General features: G+C 42.1%; 2 protein-coding genes across 2 annotated transcripts; one reads left to right on the top strand and one right to left on the bottom strand.

The window, feature by feature from the left end:
* The first annotated feature begins 442 nt into the window (after positions 1–442).
* On the top strand, positions 443–9,577 carry LOC113011213 (annexin A13-like). The gene is made up of 11 exons (XM_026150654.2): positions 443–602; positions 1,252–1,327; positions 3,218–3,312; positions 3,411–3,581; positions 3,803–3,836; positions 4,054–4,133; positions 4,551–4,619; positions 7,838–7,939; positions 8,069–8,144; positions 8,225–8,337; positions 8,457–9,577. Exons 1-11 carry the CDS (start codon positions 588–590, stop codon positions 8,574–8,576), a joined length of 951 nt encoding a protein of 316 aa, XP_026006439.1. The 5' UTR covers positions 443–587; the 3' UTR covers positions 8,577–9,577.
* A 4,866-nt stretch (positions 9,578–14,443) lies between these two features.
* LOC113010828 (uncharacterized) lies at positions 14,444–20,844 on the bottom strand. Its single transcript, XM_026150052.2, has 6 exons — positions 19,911–20,844; positions 19,600–19,805; positions 19,186–19,356; positions 18,596–18,748; positions 17,851–17,917; positions 14,444–17,732 (listed from the first exon to the last, which is right to left on the bottom strand). The coding sequence occupies exons 1-6, from the start codon at positions 20,605–20,607 to the stop codon at positions 16,177–16,179; spliced, it is 2,850 nt and encodes a 949-aa protein (XP_026005837.1). The 5' UTR covers positions 20,608–20,844; the 3' UTR covers positions 14,444–16,176.
* Between the last annotated feature and the right edge of the window lie 1,958 nt (positions 20,845–22,802).

Raw genomic sequence — 22,802 nt, 5'->3', positions numbered from 1 at the left:
TCCAGTGTCCGCTTATTAAATGGACTGGGGTTATATTATATGGATTAACTCGCACAAGGTGGCATCAAAGTACAAAACATAAAAATCTAAGATTTAACAAATTTATCTGAGTAGAAGAACAAACTTGGTATCATAAGAGCTGTATTTCCATTGAGGTGTGAGCATGTTAATGCTCTTTGGTACCGGGACAGTATTTAATATTGTATCACACTTTATAAGCTAGTAAGTTTTTAAAATATCTTGATGTAGCCTACTGTTAAATGCAGTGGTGTTGTAGTGCAATTTTAGACTCTGAAAGAGTTACAGGTTACAGATTAAATACATGATAAGAATTAAAGGAAAAGAACCGTTGCGGTAAGTTGAAGGTTAACCGGGAGGTTACCTCCAGCAGCAGCACCCTGTTTCATCCTGCTAATGCAATGAGCCGCGGTGACGTCATCGCTGCAGCACCGGACAGGGTTGAGTCCCTGCAGGAACAGCAAGTCCTCTTTGACACGCGATACATCAGCTCCACAGCAGCACAACATCAGGACGCTCCACATCCAGCTTCAGCTCGATCATAGCCAGAAGACGTGCGTGTGGAGGACATGGGCAACGTGCAGGTAAGAGGTCATCTATAACTAATGACAAAAGCTCAGCTGAGTTGAAACGCAGTTATTTAAATGTATTATAAAAGTGCCTAAAAGTTTGGTGTTAGGATGAATATTGAAGATCCAAACTCTGACAGCAGAGACGCTGAGCTACAGCCTCACTGAGTACCGCAGACAGCCTCCGCGAGAGCGTCACTTTTATTATTTTCTTCAGTTTTGTTGTGTTTGTGTGGCCTGCGGTGTGTAAAGACAGACAGAGCTGGCGCAGTTAACTTGAGCAAGGGAGTGTGCCATGCCAGGCCCAGGGAAAAAGGCATTTCTGTAAGATCAGATCAATAAGGCCGCATTGTATTAGACCAAGGGTGGGCGAGAAGAGGAGGCTGCTGCTGCCCCATGACTCAGCGATCACACACAGGCAGCACCCTTTTCTCCGCAGGAGCCTGAATGTAACACCATATTAACTCCTTTCAACGACCTCACCCTTTCATCTGCGTGGACAAGGTTACAGTTGTAGTTAAATGCCGGCACTTTTCTAATGTAACATTATGAGTCAGTCTTATTGATTGATTGATTTGCTTTACCTGTTGTGGCTGCTTTGAATGAACTGTTTGAATTTATTACTAAGAATATTCAATATTTTCTGCGATTGTGTGTTCTCCAGCCCACTATAGTCCCATGTGAGGACTTTGATGTTACAGCAGATATAAAAGCTATTCGAAAAGCCTGTAAAGGTTTAGGTAAGTACATACAAGTTTATTGTTTTAACTCCTCTCTCAGGAAGTATATTAGGTTATGCTGTAGTCATGTGAAGACTCTCTTTGTGTGTTTGATCATGATTATGATAATTGCAGTTTAGTAAGGTCGTAATAGAGCCTCTAATTTAACTGATAGTAAAGCATTTGTAAAAAGTGGGGATTTGTCTTTTTATGCCTAAAAGTTTTCAGACTAATAACAGAGAAACACTCAGAAAAATCAATATTACATTTTATGTGTTGCAGAGAGTTAATTTCAACACTTGCTAAGTTTGATGTAACTACAGTACGAGGCGTACTCCACTGAGAACTGGTGTTGGTACAGAGAGGCAAATGTCATAGTCTGCAAAGATCTTTATGCAGTGGTACTTTCACAAGATAGGTGGGTGTAGGTTTCAAAGCCTGCCTCTCACACAGCGTGGACATAAGCTTCAGTCGGTTGTGTTACTAAATCCTCACTGGCATTATCTGCTACCTGCTCACTGGAGTTGTTGTTCTTCTCACCAAGCCTGCAGTGTTCCCCACAGCTTACAACTGTTGTTGTGAACAAAGTGACGTTACACAATGCATCAGAGTATTTGCACAGCTAATAACCTCCCCTGTTGATGTGTATGTTTGGTTCTGTCATGAAACAGCATTTACAGGGATTATGTGGTATTTGAGGTAAATTATATCAGAATCCATATCTCAGGTACATTGATTGAGTACATCTTCAAACTGTTGTCTTTTTTTAACTCGACCTCTTTTGGTCATTTCCAGATCCCTATTTTTTTTTTATTCTTTTTTCTAGGACTCTAGTAGAGTAGCTTCAGATGATTCACAATTCAATTTTTATTGATTACTATTCGTATTGGGCATTGGTGCAGCCTCATCCTTTATGACCACCCTCCTTATCCAACTCTAATGATTGGCTTGCTCTTGTAAAGCAGACATTTTCTCATGTCATTATTGGAAACATTGGCCATACTTGTTATGACATTAACACTAGGATTTATATGACAGAAAATAAAGAAACTGAAAGCTGTTTTCAGCGGCTCCGTTATTCACAAGTGCTCATCCCAGCAGGTCGCTCTGCATGTTGGATATTAACAGCAGATGCCTCTTGCTGGGATTAAACAGGGAAACCTTTACGTGTGAGGCAAATGTGTAAAACACTAGATAAACTAATTAAAACTGAAATAAGCAAACCCTCTCTAGAAAATACAGATTTTAATAAGTGTGGCAGAAGCGGATTTAGGGATAATAAAATATCTACTTGGAGAGTTCAGTACTAATCAACATGTTACGTCCTCTATAGTGTTAGCAGCCAGCACAGTGACGCGATGCTTAGCACTGTTGTCTCGCAGCAAACCAGACTTCCTGGTTGGGAGTTAAATGGTCTGAATCTTATTTAGCACTTTTCTACTCTCCCAAAGTACACAAAGCACTCTATACAACATGCCACATTCACTTTCTTCTAAGCTTTTTATGGCTTCCTAACTAACATTCATACTCCAATGGATGCATCAGAGAGCAACTTGGGGTTAGTATCTTGTCCAAGGATACTTGGCATGCCGACTGGAGGAGCCAGGGATCGAACCACTAATCAGTAGATGACCTGCTTGACCTCCTGAGCTACAGCCACCCCAGGAGTTGATGCAAGTGCTTAGAACAGCGTCTTTGCTGTGTGTGTATATCTGCACTTTTATCACTGCTCTTTATCCCAATGTTTAAGAGAAGGATATTCATCTGAAAGTCCTTTAACAGAAACAAAAAGGTCTGTCCTGGTGACTTCCGTCAGTGTGACGTTATCAGCCCAGTAATAGTCTAACGTTGCTGTGATAATAAAGTCATTTGAATCAATCCTTCAGGTCTGTTCTGCTGTATTTTCTCCAGGCACAGATGAAGAGGCCATTATCCAGATTCTGGCCAATCGCTCTGCAGCTCAGCGTGTGGAGATCAAACAGGCCTACTTTGAAAAATATGATGATGTACGTACCTGTCTCTTTCTGGATGTTACACACACACACACACACGCACACACACACACAGAATAACTGCAAATCATGTGACCTATGTATTTCCTCAGGAGTTAGAGGAGGTCCTGAAGAAGGAACTAACAGGTAGTTTTGAGAAAGCCGTCATGGCTATGTGTGACCCTCCTCACCTTTACTTCGCCAAGGAGCTGAGGAAGGCCATGAAGGGGGCGGGCACGGATGAAGCCGTGCTCGTCGAGATCTTGTGCACGGCGACGAATCAGGTCTGTGGATCGACGGTGCTGTGGATAAACGGTGTTCTGGCGCAGTGTGTTTTTATTAGAGCTGACAGTTAAATCACAATGGTGACAAAGTAAAGGCAACAGTGCTGCGTTTTGTCTTCAGAATACATAAGAAGATGTGACACGGGGAAGATAAAACAGATGCTGTAAGATGTGAGAAAAACAGAAACATCATCTTAATGCTGTCTTTTTTCACCCAACAGGACATCTTGAGCTACAGGGAGGCATATGCCCAGGGTAACGTTTCCTCTGAGTCATCTCAGGGTGTTCCTTTCCTTTCATACTGGAAAGTGTGGCTGGTTAACTAACGCACAGAATACCAATGTTATAATTTCATCTGGGTGTAGTGACTTGTGTTTTCCACGTTTTCTGCTGTCTGACTTTATCCACATTTAGATCACATTACAAAATCTGTTGTTGACATAGAAGTTCACATTGCACACTTCCCTTACAGTGAACGAGCGTGACCTGGAGGCAGATATCGAGGATGATACCAGTGGAGATGTGAGGAACCTCCTAATTTCACTGCTGCAGGTACAAAAAAGGTTCCAACCAGGAAATGCATTGTCTTTTGCACTGTTTCTTGAATCTCTGAGCTTCGCAGACAAATGGAAGCTTTTGTCCTTGGTTATAGCTCGAAGAATTGTTCTCTATGCTGTGACTCACCCACTGAGACATTCACTAGATTGTTAGGCATGCTTCCCTCTCCAGCTTTTTCAGGGCCCCCACCCTCTCCTGCTTCCCCTCTCTTTTCCTTTTCCCCCAGAAAAAATGACAAACATGAAGTGACTCAAGTTCTACAGCAATGCCAATCCAAAGAGCTCGGTGGCTTTCAATTTATCCACTTAATCTGGAGCACATCATTGTTATCTCATTAAGTTCTTGTCCCTCATCTTTCATTTTAAACCCCTCCTAATTTCTTGTCCTATCCTCCAATCTCTTTGTCTACAGGCAAGCAGAGACGAGGGCTACGAGGTGGACGAGGATTTAGCTGAACAAGATGCTGCATCTCTGTTTGAGGTGCGTGTTGAATTTTTTTCATTTCAAAGCCCATAACACAGGTTGCCCTTTTAATCACACCGATGTAGTTTGATGTCGGTAAGCGGATGCCTGATTTAGATGCATAAGCATGTAATCCTGGAATCACATGTACATCACAGAATCCCACATATTATTCAGTTAAAGTTTATGCAGTGTTTTAAAGAATAGACGCTGACTACAGCTGTCGTTGAGCAGTCCACCACCCCAGACGGAAGCATCTTTTTTTAGTAAAGATTCTAGAGGAATGCCTCAAAAATGTGACTAAATAACTTATTAAATAGGAAACTTAATGTCCTTAGTAAATATACAATGCTAATGCATTAGGCTGCAGGATTTAGCCACGGACAGTATAAAACCAGTGGTTAGTCACATTATCAAGACTTGACCTTTTTCACCCTCCCTTTATGATTTGAGGCTTGGAAATGTGGTTAAATGTTTTATAGGCTATGGAAACAAATGTCAATCCTATCGCGCTAGTATTGATCCAATACCAATACCAGCGTTGGTTTAGATAGTATTGATATTTAGAATTATCTGCCCAATAGGAATACAGTGCATGTCTTGCTTTGCCTCTCCAAAGCGCGAAATGGACAAGCATAAGTTAAGCTACACGCTTAAGTTGCAGTACGAGCAGGTAATATATTTAAAGCCAAAAAGTCATAATAACAGGAAAGTATGAAGACATTCCAGCCTCCTTCTATACCAGAAATGATGAAGCTATATGGCTAATATATATTTACATGTAAATGTGTTAATAATGTCTCTTTAAACACTTTTCCTCGATTGTTTTCTTGTTGGCTTGAAATAAAATTTCTCCTTCTCCTCATACATACGCACGGTGGACCGGCGCGTTTATTACACGCAAGCGTTGCCGTGATACTGGGTTACACAGAGCTACTAACGTGGCTCTACAGAGTCTAATAACTAGGGTTGCCAACTCCCTGAAAAATAAATAAGGGACACCTCGTGGCCAGGGCCGGGCGACCCAGTTGTCTTCACCCTTCCCAGTGTGGTGAATTTTCTAGCTCTTTTTTTGTGTGTGAAATTATTTTTTTAACCATTTGACTTGAAGTTGATTTAAGTAGATGCATATTCTATTCTTTGTGATATGAACACATGTGAAACAAATGATCATTTAGCCATTTATTTTTAGCTCAAAATGACAACATTAACACAATAAAACAGGACTCTTTCTTAAACAGAAGCCTGTCATGCTTAACTTTTGAGAATATAAGTAAATCTTTCTTTAAAAGAACTCTGTCCTGCTTAACTTAAAATAATAGAAAACAATAGAAAGAAAAACATTCTTGTAACAGTGCACATGTAGTGCATTTAGTACAATTGGCTTCAGTTGAGGTATTATTTCAGCTTTTCTAATGCTAATCAGCTGCTCCTGTTTGTAAACCCGCTTGTTCCCATGATTACGCATCATAACTCATCATCATTATTCACCTATGTATTACTTTTATGTATTAGTCATCTATTTGTTGTAATCATCTATCCTTGCAGTTGTTTATTACACAAAATAAATTATATTATCACACTTCTGGCCACATAGCGCTGATATTCACTGCACATGCCCATATTAACGTTTTCCAGCCAGGTGTTTTCCTTTTCCCATTCTTCCCTTTCTCTGAGGGGAACAAACATTGCTGCTCTAATGCTGGGCTCACACTGTGCGGTTTTAGGCCCATTTTGAGCCGATTTTTGAGTGATCGGACCGATTTTGGCCTTCATCGTGCGTCGTGTAGTATACGTGGGGTAACGAGAAGTGATTAACACCTCACGACCAGCTCCCGATCATCAATCGCTCGTGAGGTTCTCACCACAGCCGCTCACACTGCTCGCGCGCAAACGTAAACGTTGGTGAAAAAGACGGAGCAGCATGGCTGTGCAGCGTGTGATCTGGACACAAGCGATGGAGGCACAACTTGTAGAACTTTGGAAAGCTCATCCGAGCCTTTTGGATGTGGCATCACAAAATTATCACGACCACAACAACCGTGAAAATAGTTGGATTTACACTGCTGCTCAATCACAGCTGCCTGATCATGTTTTTCATTAGCAATTTAGCAAAGTTGATGGTGGTGGTGTGTCTGTGTGAGTGAAAGACAGAGAGAGAGAGCGACAGATTTTCTGTTATAACCTTCATGTTATGGAGGCACAGTGTGAGCACTCAGGTCGCATCAGAGCATCGGGCGGTATAGTGTGAGAGTACATCGTGACATACGAACTTCTAACCCCTGCGAGTCAATCGTGCAGTTTGAGCAGGAGCTGAATAACGTGACTGAAAAAAATCGCACAGTGTCTGCCCAGCTTTAGGTGTACTGTCGTCCGAGACTTGCACCGCAGAGTCGGCGTTTGTTTCCCTGTTGGCCATGCTTCTTGTTGTGGTCATCTGTTGTCTTCCGGTATTTTCTCCGCAAGCGACCTTTCCTCGACCAATGAGATGAGCGGTAATCTGAATTGTCATACTCGAATTGTCATAAGTGTGCTGTCAGCTCATTGGTCACAAAGCAGGAGAGGGGCTGGGAATTATGTTTTCAAACAAAGTGTTAATTCCATTAACATTTATAGACTACTTTTGATTCTCACTGTATTACGGGACAAAGTGCGTCCCTTATTAGCTCAATACGGGACGTGTACTTTTGTTTCTAAATACGGGACGATTCCGTATTTTAAGGGACCGTTGGCAACCCTACTAATAACATAAATAGCTTTTATAGTCATTCTAATATACACACTGTCAACTTACTCTTGTCCCCCATCTGAGCAAATTAACACATGTTCTCATCATTTCTTTTACGTAACTGACGACTGAAAGTGTCAAGGATTTATGTTGATGCTAGCATGGTGGCTAGCACTGTTTCCTCACAGCAAGACAGCCCTGTGTTTGAATCCAGCGCTTCCTCACATGAACCAAAGACATGCAGTTAGTGGGGTTAGGTTAACTGGTGATTCTAAATTACCCATAAGTGTGAATGTGAATTGTTGTCTGTCTCTATGTGTTAGCCCTGCGACAGACTGGCGACCTGTCCAGGGTGCACCACGCCTCTCGCCCTGTGACAGCCGGGATACCCTACATCTAGAATTGGATAAGCAGAAGAAAATAGATCAATTTATGTTGCTTAAAAACACTGAGGGATGATCCATATTCTTTGAAATGTTGTATTTTTTCTTCTCTTTGTTCTCATCAGGCAGGAGAAGGCAGGTTTGGCACAGACGAGTCCACCTTCACCTACATCCTGACACACAGGAACTACCTGCAGCTTCAGGCCATGTTCAAAGCCTATGAGGCGGTATGTACTACATTCAATCGTTGCACGTTTTCTTTTTTTTGCTGTTCTAACTCATTTATTCATTCGTTTGTCATTTCACTCACTCCTTACTGCTGTTATCAGGTCTCATGTTAACCAGCTGTCTTGCAGCTTTCAGGAACAGACATTTTGGACACCATTGACTCGGAGGCCACGGGGACACTTAAGGACTGCTACATTACTCTCGGTACGTAAGACCACAAGCATTCAGAAGTCAGTGAAATATCTTTGATTTTCAGTAACTCTGTGTTTGTGTGTTATTTTTAGTAAGGTGCGCTAAGAACCCACAGCTGTATTTTGCTCGGCGTCTTAACGCTGCCATGAAGGGACTGGGCACCGATGAGGACACACTGATTCGTATCATCGTAGGCCGCTCTGAGGCAAGTGTGTGTCTCTCTGTGTGTGAGTGTATGGCCTAGTGTGCAAGTGTAAGTATACCCTCGATAAGGTCTGAGAGTCTAAAAGTGTGTGACATCCTCTTTATTTCGCCAACCCACAGATTGATCTGGACACGGTGAAGGACATGTACCTGGAGAAGTACGACGTAACCCTGAAAGATGCACTGGATTCTGAGTGCGGTGGAGACTTCAAGCGCCTCCTCATTGAGATCCTGCACTAAAACACTTTCCTCCCGCTCCTTCCTTAGTTAACCACAGTGAAACATAACACACTCACACTTTCCCTTCTTTACCAGTGTCTCTCATCCACTCACTAAATCCATCCCGTTTCCTCTCTTTCTCACTCTGTCAGTTCTCTTTACAGCATGGACCAAAAACAACTCAATCATTACAATATTATAGTCTCTAAATACACACTTTGTTGCAAAGATCATTAAAACCGTAGAATTTCCTTACCATTATGGAACATAGTGAAGCTCATGTCTTTATCCATATCATAATATCATCAAGCAGCATCTTAATTTCAAGCATATTTGAAAGCTGCAAACTTTAAGGAGCTGCTGCTGTTGCTGCTATGTATAGCATACGGCTTCCTGTGATATGTCACTTTATTTATTTGACTAAAAGATGCCTTTCTTAATATTAAAGCAATGCAATTTACTTTCTGCTGCAACACCCTCCACTTAAGTGCCGATTCTTCACATCTGAACTCTTGTATCTGAATGCACTGTTAATCATGTGTTACAGTATTGCCAAAGGCCTGAATGTTTCAAAGTATACAGTACTAGTTTTTTGTAGTCACATCCCTAAATGTTAAATGGGATTTTTAACCTCTCACAGTTTTTCTTTTCAGTCACAGCTCACAAGTTGCCTTGGTCTCACATTTATACACATTGGACTTCTTTCTGTTTTCATTCAGTAAACTAAACTCACCACACAGAAGGACAGTTGATCGTCAAAATATTGAACGAGATGTTGTTTTGTAAGCCCTGAAGTGCAGTCCCCTTGATAGTCACAGTGTCTGTATTGAGATATATAATTTAACCTGACTGATTAAATAGTGACAGAATATACTGTTGTTGTGTTGTCATATAGCAAATTAACTAGCAAACAGTTCATTACATGGAGTAAGTAATCATTATTTTATTGCAATGTAAGTTTAAACGTGGTATGCGTACACAGAATATGAAGTGATAATAAATTTTAACTGTAACACCAAAAATATTTGACATTTTCTTCATTTCCTGCAGAGAGCAGTGTTGCATCACTTGTATTCGCCTCCTTTCAGGAAACTGGCATCAGAGGAAATCATAGTGAAATTAATGGTAATGTTTAGCCCCCGATTATAATGTGCTTTGTATAACAAATCTAATAAATAGTTCTTTAATGATCCACTTTCCATATTTGGGCTTTAACGTTTATCCTGATTTGGAGATCATTTAAGAGTTTATGTGTGTGTGGTGTGTAAAAAATCACACAAAAGCATACACCTTTTAAACAGCGGGACCTTCTTCCGAGCACAGAAACTGCGAGTGGATTGTGGGGATAAAAACTTCAAAACAAGTGAGAAGTGCTTCCAGATGCAGGGACACAACGAGGGGACGATTATTCACTTGTCTTCCCCTAACTTTACTTTCTTTCTTTCTGTATCGCTCTCCTTTTTCCTGTCTTGATGTGAAGTTTGTTTCAGTATCAGGGTAAAGTTTAGAGTGCACCTGCTTTGTGCACATTTTTGCTACCTCTTCGTCTGCAGTCTGCGCACCATATGTCGACCACTTTCCTTCCACCTCGTGCTACGCTCGGCGTCTGGCAGGCCATTTATCTGTCTGCCTGAGGTTTGTGTACTCGCGACAGAAAAGCACAAAGGTTTGTTTTCCATGCATGCATGTATAGACACAAGCTTGATGTGCAAAACATTTTGAAATACTGTATTTTTTTTAGGGAAAGCGATCCTATTGCAACATTTTTCAATGAGGGACTGTTGGGAAATTACTGGTGCTGGTTGTTGTGGTAGGGGAAGTGTGATGGTGGGTGGATGTAGACTGAAACATTAAAAGTTTCTGATAGTTTAGCCATAAAATTAAACCTTTATAGTTTTTATTTTCTCTTTAATTTCTCACTCTCTTCTGTCTCTGCTCATATTTGTGCAGTCCCTAAATAAATGTGTAGTCAGTTAGTGTTATGGCATTTATTTCCTGTCCTTCCATATTCTGAAAGCCCAGAAAATTGATAATATCAAAACAAATTATGGTTATATAATAAAGTCTCCGTGCAAAATCATGTACTGCCCAATGACACATCCATACCTAGCTGCCACACTCCTGCTTGCTCGATCATCCATCTGTAATCTATTATCCACAGTGCTAATGTTCTTAGCCAAGCTAGACGCAGCTCCAGTGTCTACTGCAGTGCCCTGACCTTTATCTTCTTCAGCCCACCGTAACTCATCCAGTCAGTCACCCATTGGCCTGCGGGTGGTTTCAATTTATCCCAAGACATACTCTCCTTCTGTTATGTTAGCCTATGTCTGCCTGCGTCTTCTCTTTGGCCTCCCAGCTAGGATTTTGAGAGAAGCTGTGCACAAACTTTTCATTTTTCAGGTTTATTCGTTTCTGGTGAAGAAAACACCGATCCCCTGTGAGTCTTGATTTAATGAATAATCTATAGCACACATAACCTGAGGGTCATGACTTCAAAGAGCGAAATAATAACATCAAGCGGTCTATCGGATTTTATAGAGCATATGCCCAGGATCGTTATGCACTTTTTTGATGTTGTGCCAAAGAAGTGCAGCACTCTGGGACTGAGGGTCATTGGTGGAAGTGAATAGGAAATCCATTAGGAGGTTAACTACCTGGCTAATATAATTTCAGCTGTTTAAATTCATGATAAAGATCCTCTGTTCTTAGATGTGTAATAGAAAACACCTGGCAACTTCCACTCAGAGCAAACATGTTTTGCATTCAGTCTCCACATCTCAGACTGAAGCATGTAAAGCTCTTGATAAGACTAGTGCATGCAAGAATATAAAGAGCCATATATGCACTCACAAGACAGTTTATTAGTTACACTTTGTTCAAAGGTTGGACTGTTTTTTCCCTGCAGAAGTGCCTCGAATTTCTTTGTGACATAATTTCCACAAGTTGCTGGAAAGATTCCTGAAAAGTTTTGTCCATATTCGCGTGATAGCGTCACACAGTTGCTGCACACTGTCAACTGCACACTGATGATTCCACCGTATTCCAAAGGTGCTCACTTGCATTGAGTTCTGGGAAATGTCGAGGTGATTTTAAATCATTGTCACTGACAACAACTTTGAGATTTTTTGGAGTTTTGTGCCATGATGTGTTATCATGCTGTAAACACCTGACTATAGTTACACTGTGGTCACTGTGGTATCCCCCACACTATTCCACCACCACCAGCCTGACTCACAGACATCATAGATACAAGGCAGGATGGATCTCTGCTATCATGTTGTGTATGCAAAATTCTGACCCTGCCATCTGAATAATTCAGCAGAAATTGAAACTCATCAGACCAGGCAATGGTTTTCCAGTTTTCCATTGTCCAATGTTGGTGACCTGTGGAAAACTGTTGCCTCAGTTTTCTGTTTTGACCTGATAGGACTGTCATCCAGCGTGGCCCTTTGCTGCTTTAGCTCACCTCCTTCAAGGTTCAATATATATATCCACCAGTGATTTACAACTTCCTTGATATTTTCTCTGTATTGAAACTATTTCTGTAAACCCTGGACATGTTTTGTTGGGGGGGGGGGGATTGAAACTAACCGGAAGGTCGCCGGTTCGATCCCTGGGCTCTCTGTCCTGGTCGTTGTGTCCTTGGGCAAGACACTTTACCCTACCGCCTACTGGTGTTGGCCAGAGGGGCCAATGGCGCGATATGGCAGCCTTGCTTCTGTCAGTCTGCCCCAGGGCAGCTGTGGCTACAACTGTAGCTTGCCTCCACCAGTGTGTGAATGTGAGAGTGAATGAATAGTGGCATTGTAAAGCGCTTTGGGTGCCTTGAAAAGCGCAATATAAATCCAATCCATTATTATTATTATTATTATTAGGAAGTGAGGACTGAGCCTGTCTCCAGCCGGAAACAGGAATGGCACTGTCCATCCCCCCAACGGGTCCGTCCGACCCCGGAAAAGGTTCTGGGAAGTGCTCTTCCCCCTGCGGACCGTAGTCCACTGTGAGGCACTCATCTCCTCCCGATGAGTCCCGGTTATTTGTTAATAGTTGTCTTGTGTTACTATTTATTTGTGTAGAATTTGTGTCCCTGTGGGCTTTGTTATTATAGGTAAATAAAATGAATTTGTTATCAGATATGTTATTTATAAGTGTATTTTTTTTGTGTGTATGTATAAAATGAAACAAGTATTTAGTTATTTATTAATGGAAAAAATTTAAATCAAGAAAAAACAAAAAAATAAAATGAAACTCCTCAAATAAAAAAATCAATGAAGCGTGTGCTTATGCCGCGACGTTTCGGCCAAGATCTGGCCTTCCTCAGGCGAGAAGCACACAGAAAGACAAAAAAAACGTGAGTTTGTGGTTAGGGTTAGGGGTTACCCCTTACCACCAACCATTCTTACTCTAATGCAGGACACCCTGAGGATAAAGTAAGATAAGATAAGATAAGATAAGATAAGATAAGATAAGATAAGATAAGATAAGATAAGATAAGCCCTTATTAGTCCCATATGTGGGAAATTTTTTGTCACAGCAGAAAGTTTAAGCGCAGTAAACGTTAAGATAAACACAATAGAACAGGATAAGATCAAATAGAATAACATACTATACAACAAGAATAAAATACTATATACAATAGAATAAAGCACTATACAAAATAGAATAAAATACTTTGTTATAGTAGGAAAAATTGCACTTGGTAGTATTGCACATCAGGGAGACAGTTACAATTGTGTATGGGATGTGTGTGTGTCTGTCTGCACATGTGTGGTCATCTGCAGTGACCATGTCATGGAGTCTGACAGCAGTTGGAAGGAAAGACCTGCAAAATCTCTCCGTCCCACATCGTGGGTGCCGCAGGCTGCCACTGAAGGAGCTGCTCAGTGCTGTCAGAGTCTCCTGCATGAAGTGGGAGATGTGGTCCAACAGGGATGACAGCTTAGCCATCTTTCTCCTGTCACTCACCACCTCCACCGGGTCCAGAGGAGATCCTAGAACAGAGCTGGCCCTCCAGATCAGCCTGTTCAGTCTCTTCCTGTCCCCAGCAGAGATGCTGTCACCCCAGCAGACCACACCGTAAAAGATGGCTGAGGCCACCACAGAGTCATACACTGCAAATCTCAAATTTTTACCAAGTATATTTGTCTAATTTCTAGTCAAAATATCTCATCACACTTAAAATAAGACACAATCAGCTACAGATACCTGTAGCTATCCGCTATCAATGTAAATGCATTGGATGTTTAGTGGTTGGAGTGGAGGATGTTTGTGCCTGCGGACGTCTACCACCAGCTCCAGCTCCACCAGTCAGTGCTCCCTGTTGTTCCCATCAGTGATAAGGCCTATTATTGCAGAGTCATCAGAGAACTTCTGCAGGAAGCACAGGGTGGAGTTGTGGGAGAAGTCTGCAGTGTAGATGGTGAAGAGGAACGGAGCCAGAACCGTTCCCTGTGGGGCCCCCGTACTGCAGACGACCCTGTCCGACACAGCCCTGAGTTCTCACATACTGTGGTCGGTCGGTGAGGTAGTCCAGTATCCATGCTGTGAGCTGATGGTCCACTCCTGTGATCTCTTGGATGTCTAGGGGCCTAAATGTATGAGTTAGTGCCATGTGAGTGGCTGATTAGGTAACAATTAGGTAACAATCCGATATCCCAGTGTTTGTGTTGTGTAACTTTTTGCTGGCTAAAATTAGCTACCATTAGCTATTGCTATTAGCATGTGATGTTGTAAAAGTAAATCCCAAAGTGTGCTAAAAAAAAAACCTTTGTTATTAAGAATAAAAAATTTTAAATTTAAAGGAACAAAACGTTCTTCTTTCAAACTTTATCTTACTTTAAATGACTTTACTTCATGCCAAACAAAGTTTGCAATAAAGAAAAATCCAGTACAACAAAGGTGATTTTATTGGATTAACAAGAAAACATCAAATATACACTTCATTACAGTTCAGTTAAGATTAAAAGCCACTACATTATTTAAAATATTTAGTTTCAACAAGGCTTAGTGACTTTAAGTCCATAATATGCACAAAGTGGTCATTAAACAAAGCATGCAGTAGATATTCAGACATTTAGAAAATGGCGGCTAACATGAAACACATGCTCTTGAGAAAAACTCCTGAATGAGAATCAGTGCCAGCCGAAAATGCTGTAGTCACTGGCAGGATCTAAAACTCCTTTGGCGTCAACAGAGTAAACTGAATTATATAAATAAAAAACAGACAAATGTGAAATGTGAAAAACTGGAACTAAAAAAAGAAGAACTGGAGAATGAGAAATGATCACGTGAATACAGTTGTTTTGTGCTATCATATGTAGAAAATATTGACACATATTAATAGTTATATTATATAAATATAGCTAATGAATAATGTTACATTTAAATACACTACAGTCTACATTTAGTATTTTTTAAAAGACATTTTCTTTTAAACTCAAACAAAAATCAAGGGATAAATTCAGGTTTGGAAAGCACAGTTAACTCTGACCTAAAATAATAATGAACAAAAAGACTGGCACTGCTCTGACATCTGCGAGTTAAGTAAAAGTCAGTTAGCTTAGCTTAGCACAAAGACTGGGAGTCTAGCTACACAACACTGCATAAGAATCACAAAGTGTTGATTTTTTTAATTGGTTATTTTTTTACATTAAACAAATGTATTAGGTTTAAAGGTGCTCACAGATTACTTGTGGACAATCTTAGAAGCTATTTCCACTAGTTCACAATGTCAGGCTAAGCTAACAAGCTACTGGTTAATGCTTCTCTGTTAAAACAGATGAAAGTGGTGTCAATCTTTCTTTGTAACTCTCTGGAAAGTGAATAAGGCTACGTTCACACTGCAGGTCTTAATGCTCAATTCCGATTTTTTGATCAAATCCGATTTTTTTGTCTCCTCGTTCACACTACAAATAAAATGCGACAGCAAACGCGCTCTAGTGTGAACGCTCAAAGCGGCCCGCATGCGCAAAAGAAGATGTCACACACAACGCGCTCTGTTTAGACCAAGAACAAACAGTATTGTTTGACTGATGGCCGTTAATATAAAGACTTCGGACTTTACGTTTCCCAATTTTTGCTTTAAGTTATTTTGTTATTTACATAATAATGTAAATAACCTAATAATGATCCTTATTGCTGTTTAAGAGAGGAGCGGTGCTTCAAAGGATAGCTGCAGATTTCTGTCAGAATCTCCAGATTATACAGTACAAATAAAATGTTTACGTTGTCTTCCCAACAGTTTCACTGACATCTACACTGGATGGCTAGGAAGCGTTCGCGATGTCTTCTCGGGCGCTGATAATTGGCTTCAGTCTTGTGTCGGTGACGTAAAAGGCGGATTTAATGCGACTTGACCGTTCAAACAGCAGTCGCTTTCTAAAACATCGGATATGTATCGGATTCAGTACCACATACGAAAGTGACCCAGATCGGATTTGAAAATATCGGATTTGCGCCGTTCACACTGTCATAGCATGATCGGATATGGGTCGCATAGGGTCAAAAAATCGGATTTGATGCGCTTTCGCCTGCAGTGTGAACGTAGCCTTAGTCTCCAAAAAGTCAAATCGTTCTTTTGATTTTTGACCATAAGAAGAAACGTCATAGTATCTGGCTTTCATTATGATGCCACCCAGAGTGCAGATACCCCACTTCCTGTTTGATGGCTGATCTGGTTTACTCGTCCACGCACACAGTCTAGTAAAAAGAAAACCGCAGTGCCGTTGTGAACCTGGAAGGACGCTCGCAGACTCACACTGGCCCACTGGCTGCCCTCAGACATCTGGCCAGATACCTGCTGGGCAACAGGGATAGGCCTCGATCCCTCTCCTGAACCCTCTAAATCACTTCGTCTGAGCAGAGTCACCTTGACCAAACTGCAGGAGTGAATGAGTTTGAGATCCAGAGCAACACTGACTGTACCGCTCTCTCTGAATACAAAATCTCGTCTCTGATCTGCGGATCCCTTCGCCAGCAACTCCATTTGGGTCACTTGAGGACTGGTCTGGTGGAAGAACAATGGCTTGTTACGAACTGCTCCAGAGAGAAGGCCGGTGTTAGCCACAGAGGCAGAAAGAGATGAAGAAATGGCAGCGGGAACCCAAACCAAACTGAGAATACTGATACCCGTTTCGTCACCAAAGAAGCGAACGTTGCACTGCGCAGGAGAGAGAATCTCAAAACCCAGTGTGTCTCCCGGGCCAACTTGGGCTGCTCCAGACAGTGCTATTGATGTGTCTCGGTAATGGACACCTGTTTTAAAGGCACGGAGCAGCTCCATGCTGGTTCCATTATGGTTGAGGTATGCCAAAATTTGGAAGCCCTCACTCACGCATGCCTGGCCCATCGAGTACAATGCCTGTTGGAATACAAAGCGCACAGTCCCACTCTCTGCAAACCGGATCCCACGACCATCGTGAGTAAGTCCTACTACATAAGGGTCAGAGGTGGAGGTGGTACGGAAGACTGGGCGATAGTTTGTGTGGTAATGTGCAGAGACCATTGCCTGTGCTGTCATGGCAACCGCACCGGTGTCATGAGAGAGCCAGAGGAGGCTGAGTGGGGCAACGGAGGGGTCGAACAGCTGCAGACCTTCAGTGCTTTGGTTACAGTGGTGGGTGGCACTCCGGAGGAAGAGGGATATGATGTGACCTGGGGCGACCTGTGCTACCCCACTGATGCTAACACCTTGGAGCGATCTACCCTCCTGCTGCTCCACACGAACCCCACTGAGGTCACGACCTTCAGAGCCGGCTGTGTTGTTCATGCGCAGACACACTTGGATGAAGCTGCGGCAACCATGGGTCACTGAGAGATTCTCATCCAGCCATATGAGACCATGCTGTCTCAGAACCAGCTGCCCACTCTCAGTGGACACCACATCATCGCCTCTTCCCTGTATGTGAAGCTGCACACCGAGGAAGGCTTGAGCCAGCATGTGTCCTTTTTCCCCCTGCAGAGTCACATCTCCAGACCAGGACTGAGAGAGGGCACTGTGGCCAGCAGTATGGCCAGAGCAGACAGTGTCTGTGGTAAAAGTGCAAGGAGAGACCACCGTGTCTCCATCACACTCATTGCAGGCTTGACACTCATCCATCTCTGAGTTGAAGAAGTAGCCGCGGCCACACATTCCTGAGTGTGCTTCTCCCTCTCTCATGTCCTGGCATCTGAATCCACCTGGTAAGCACAAATTAAGAAAAGAACAAACAATTCTTCTCAGACATGGATATGTCTAGCAAATCAAGAAGCACTGACATAACAAAAATATTCAAATTTTTAAAGCAATTCAAAGCACCTGGAGTGTTGAGACACTTCTGTTGACCTCCGCACAGATGAGCTATTTCAAGACATTCATCTCTGTCCTGTAACAAACAAATGGAAACTTTCAGTTTGGAAGGTAGGATCAAGAGATGGGTTGCAAAGTAGCATGCAGATACTGCAACAACTCCAGGCAAGCACTGAAAAAGTACTGAACCAAAAGGCCTACTGCTTCTAATATGGTCCACTGGTTAAAAATGTTTTCCTTTGCTTTGACAAACCTTGTGATAAACCTTTTATTGTAAGGCTCATAAACCCTACAATAAAACACTTTTTTCCGCAAGTGCATAAAGTTCTAAATGAATAAACTAAACTTCAGTCAAAAGAAGACTGCCATTTCCAGCTGCCATCATTTATATTCAGATACAAGTGACAACAGATATGGTATGATAAGATAGGACATTTTAAGTATAAAAAGGACCTGGGGTTGATATGGTTTGCAAAGTGGCTTTTAGTGGCAGCAGCAACTTTAGCCAAGCTAAAGCAGCTTAACTAGCCCACTCTGTATGAAATTTGCCAATGTGGATGCACAAAAACACATCAGCATAGCCATCAGTTGATTTTGTCTGATTTAGATAAACTTTCAGCAGCTGTTGCACAGGGATTCCAGACTAAGCTTCACTTGGTGGCCTAACTGATCTGATCTTATGTTACATTTTTGTCAAGCTGATTTGTCACCGCTTTCCTGTATGTGGTTAAAAGACATGCTAACACATGCTAACCTGGCAGATCCTGTCTGCGTGTACTGAACACTGGGCGACCAGGAAGAATCCAGCAGGACAGACGGTGCACTTCTCACAGCGAGGACGGCCACTGCTGTAGCCACAGTACTCATCAGGCCCACAACTGCCACAGGTCAAAAGGGGCCGACCCACCTAATGGCATTAAACACAATGATACTTAGAACCATGGTAGTCAAATATAATATTTTGATATTAGAATGCTTGACATAATGTTCACATAATGCACTCCAGTTAAAGAAATATGTTGATGCTAAAGTTAAAAATTGACAAAATTTTTTTTAAATATTTTATTTTATTTTTTTATATTCAGTGATAACAAGGGATATTTTAAGCATAAAAACAGGAAGGTGAGATTGATATGAGTTGCAAAATGGCTTGCAAAGGCAGCCACAAGTCTATGCAGGCTACAGCAGCTTAACAAGCCCAAAATTGTCAAGTATGAATAGAAGTACACTCAGATTTGCTTATTTAAGATTCTCCTATAGTGCAATTTATGCTTTATATGACAGTTAGATCTCTTACATCTCATCACTACTGTAAACACGTTTATAATTTAGCTTAAGGCTCACCTCCATCACAGTGGCCTCCATGTCCACTTTGTGCAAAGAGAGAGCCTGCTGTGCTTGGTGAGCTCTAACCTGCCCACTTAAGGTTTCCATGCGACTGTCCAGCTCCCCCTGGAGGTTCTGGAAAGATGTTTGTTTGATGCTGTCCATCAGTATGTTGTACTGAGCCTTTACCTGGAGGAAGAGAGCACTACTTGTATAACACTTTGAAATTGTCTTATTTCTTCACTTTGCTAGGAAATATTGTCCTTATCTGATTCATAATGAAACTGATCTGTTTCAGGGAGTTGAGAAAAAGAATATAATTTCAGTGGATTAGGTGCTTTCTATGCACTTTAAAAAAAACCAAACTTAAATACTGCCCCAAGACTATGGGACTACTGATATCTCCCTCATTATCAGTCACAGCAGCCTTACTTGCTCCATCTGCTCATACATCCTCCTCTGCTGGTCAAGTATTTCTCTCTGCTGGTTGACCAATGTTCCTTGCTGCTCACTGAGCAGCCTCTGTAGCTCCTTGACCTCGTTTTGTTGGCCTTTGAGGGCCTCGACGAACCTTTCCTGACTCTTAGACAGCTGCAACTGCAGGACTAGAGCATCCTCTGAGGGAACGTCATTGTTCCCTGTAGTAAACAAAGAAACCTGTTACATAGCAACTGAAGTGATTATCATTTTTAGTTTATTTCTCTTTGAATTTTCTGACCAATCGCTTGCAAACTGATACCCACCTGGTTTCATGTCACATGTCAGCTGAATCCATGCTCCACGTTGCGACCCAAGGTCTGGGAGCTCGTCCAGAAATTGTGCCGCTCTGTCCGTCACATGAACAGGTGACGCGCTTCCTCTCCCGTCGTCTCCTTGCGTGCTGCAGCCGTCTCCAACGCAAAGCTTACCGTTCCTCTGGCGCATCCGGGAGGGCAGTTTACATCCAATGCCTTTGCACTCCCGCGTTGCGCTGTCATCACTCGTGGGGCGATGAGAGACAGTCGTCGGACAGGTGCCCCCGGCGCAGCCAGGGTGGAACACCTCCGCCGTGATGGTCCTCGGGTTCGTCCTCCTGGTGCCATCCGTACCTGCCGCCTGCGTAAAACCTCCGTGCTGAGGCTGGATGACGGTGTACGGTGCTAAGGGCGCGCTCTGTGCTTTGTGCTGACGGAAATGAGCGTCGTGTTGGTAAGTCGGATAGGTTTGTCCTTGCCTGGATTGTGCAGAGTGGTCAAACTGCCGTCGGGACGCGGATGTGTCCGTGCGCCCTTGGCACTGCGCTCCTACGCACGGTCTGCTCCAGTCGTGACCAGGAAAGCAGCGCGGTCCTCGGCATGTGTCCGATACACTCCCCGTGAAGAACAGAGTTGTGACAAAAAGTGAAGATATGAGAGAGATTCCTGCCATGTTGTAATCCTTAAAGGTAAAAATGTAAAACATCCACGTTTTAATGAGGGCCTCTCAGAGCATCAGAGCGTCCTTCAGACTTGTAGATACTGTTTGATCATCTCTTTAAGAAAATATCCATCATATCAGTAACTGCAGGATCAGCAATTGCCAGTAAGAACCGTAAGCAACTGCGCACTCGTGCATCTAGCCTCCATTGCGCACGAATTCAGACCCCTTTGCCCCTTCTGTGGATAGTTCGGTCTAGTCCACATGTGGCGCTCAATGCTTCTAATTGGCACCAGGTTTTGCTCCTAGTCTTAAATTAACCCGTAGCTTTCCCGGACATACCACTCTGCCGAGTCACTCCATTCCTACTCAAGCACCGCATATTTGGACTATCCTTAGGTTATTTTTATTCTCACACTTGGGATGGTCAGTCATAAGCACTTTTACACACATACAGCAGTGACGTGGAGCCTCTAAAAGGAATTTCACGGACTGTTTACAGAATCTTTCACATGTAACTCTTTCTTTCTTCGCCCTTTACGATTGATTTGGATGACAGGATTAACCCTGTGGCTTTTTAACAAGCCCCGTCAGAATGAAAAACTTTAAATGACATCAAAGCTTTGATCTCCTCTTTGGTTCTGGGTAGAGTGCTGACTTCTAAACACAACTCTGGTATATTACAAAGCTGGAGTCAAAACGGCTTCTCCTGTAAAATGTAAACTCTATTACATTTTATTGCCACTCTCATTTCCCTTCTCTGACCCCACATGGCTTTGATTAAAGCTTTAACCCACATTAGAAGCACTTAAATGCTCCCCTCTCTTCTTATTTTCACAGCAAAATGGCATTCGCCCTCTCATCATACACCAAGGAAGCCTGTGTGTAGCTGCACATTACTTTCTTGTAAATCAACCAGAAGAAGAGCTTACAAACAGCCACGATAGATGTCCTGAGCTGGCAATGCAGACATTCTCAAAAGGCTGTACAGAGGGCTTAAAGTGCAATGTGCACACACATATGCACAGTTGCCAGCTAATGTCGGAGGTGCAACACATAAATTGGCAAGTGTGAGACCACATAGGACTCTGAATATGGCGACAAGTCTCAGTAACGCTGAACAAAGGTTCACAGTGATTAAAAGCCAGATGGGGGGGTCTTCTATTATCTGAAAAGCCTCAGTACAAAAATATTTGTTACAGTTTTTACATTATTAGATTTTACACATTCTATCTGCACATCTGCACAGCAGTGCTTTAAATATTAAACACACTACACTGCATTGTCTACAATCGCACCTCTGCACTAAGTCGTGTGCATTTTATTTGTGATCGTGCAAAAACAAAGCACCAAAGGAGAAAAAAAAGTACACCACATCTTAAAATGACAGACAGATAAAGAAGAGGTGTCATCCTGATGAATCATGTTTATTCTATGCATCTATTCCAGCAGCTCTTTCGCTTTCCTCTGCGCTTTGCTCGCTCACATTTCAAAGTTGTCAAATACGATTTTGTTTGAGGGCTTAAAGCTGTTTGCACCACTCCACTCCACTCCACTCTACTCCACTCCACTCCACCACTGTCCATAAACAATCTTTGGTAGAACATCGTGCTGTTGTTCCCTTAAGTAAACATTAACATATGGCTGAGCAGCAGGGAGTCAGTACATTTAACATTTAATGACAAGAAACAGTTTCATCTTATCAAAACCACTTTGCATCAGGGAAAAGCTGAAACATGCGCACCACTCTCCTAAACTCAAAACGGCATTTTGTTTTATTGTAATCTGCAAGGGTTCTGTGTAGTCTATTGCACTGAATATAATAAATATAAGATCTGTTTTCATTCATATTTCAAAATGTTCTAATCCTTTGTGTGTGTTTTCTAAAAGACCTTTTGTTGTACGACGTTTTCAAATGATTTCCCACCAATCAACCTCGTAAATATTATGTAGACCAAATGTAAAATATAAAAGAAACATCACAGATCAATGTCAGGTATGGTAAACAAGTATAAGTAAACCAAATGTGAGAAAAAACAAGCTAAAATGTTCTCAGACATCTGAGTTTTAAAGGAAACTGGAAGGTTGCTGACATCACCAGCCCCCATTCAAATAATAAGTATTGTAAATGCAAATTTGTATTGACTAAGTACTACAATAAAAGGGTATATATCAGTAGCACATTCCCACATTAAGGAACTACTGATAGCTCTTACCAGAATAAAGTAGTGAAAACAACT

Source organism: Astatotilapia calliptera, chromosome 18 (assembly GCF_964374335.1).
Source record: "Astatotilapia calliptera chromosome 18, fAstCal68.1, whole genome shotgun sequence".
NCBI classification, from domain to species: Eukaryota; Metazoa; Chordata; class Actinopteri; order Cichliformes; family Cichlidae; genus Astatotilapia; species Astatotilapia calliptera.
Note: the sequence above shows the minus strand (reverse complement) of the source record. Positions and strands in the feature narration are given on the sequence as shown.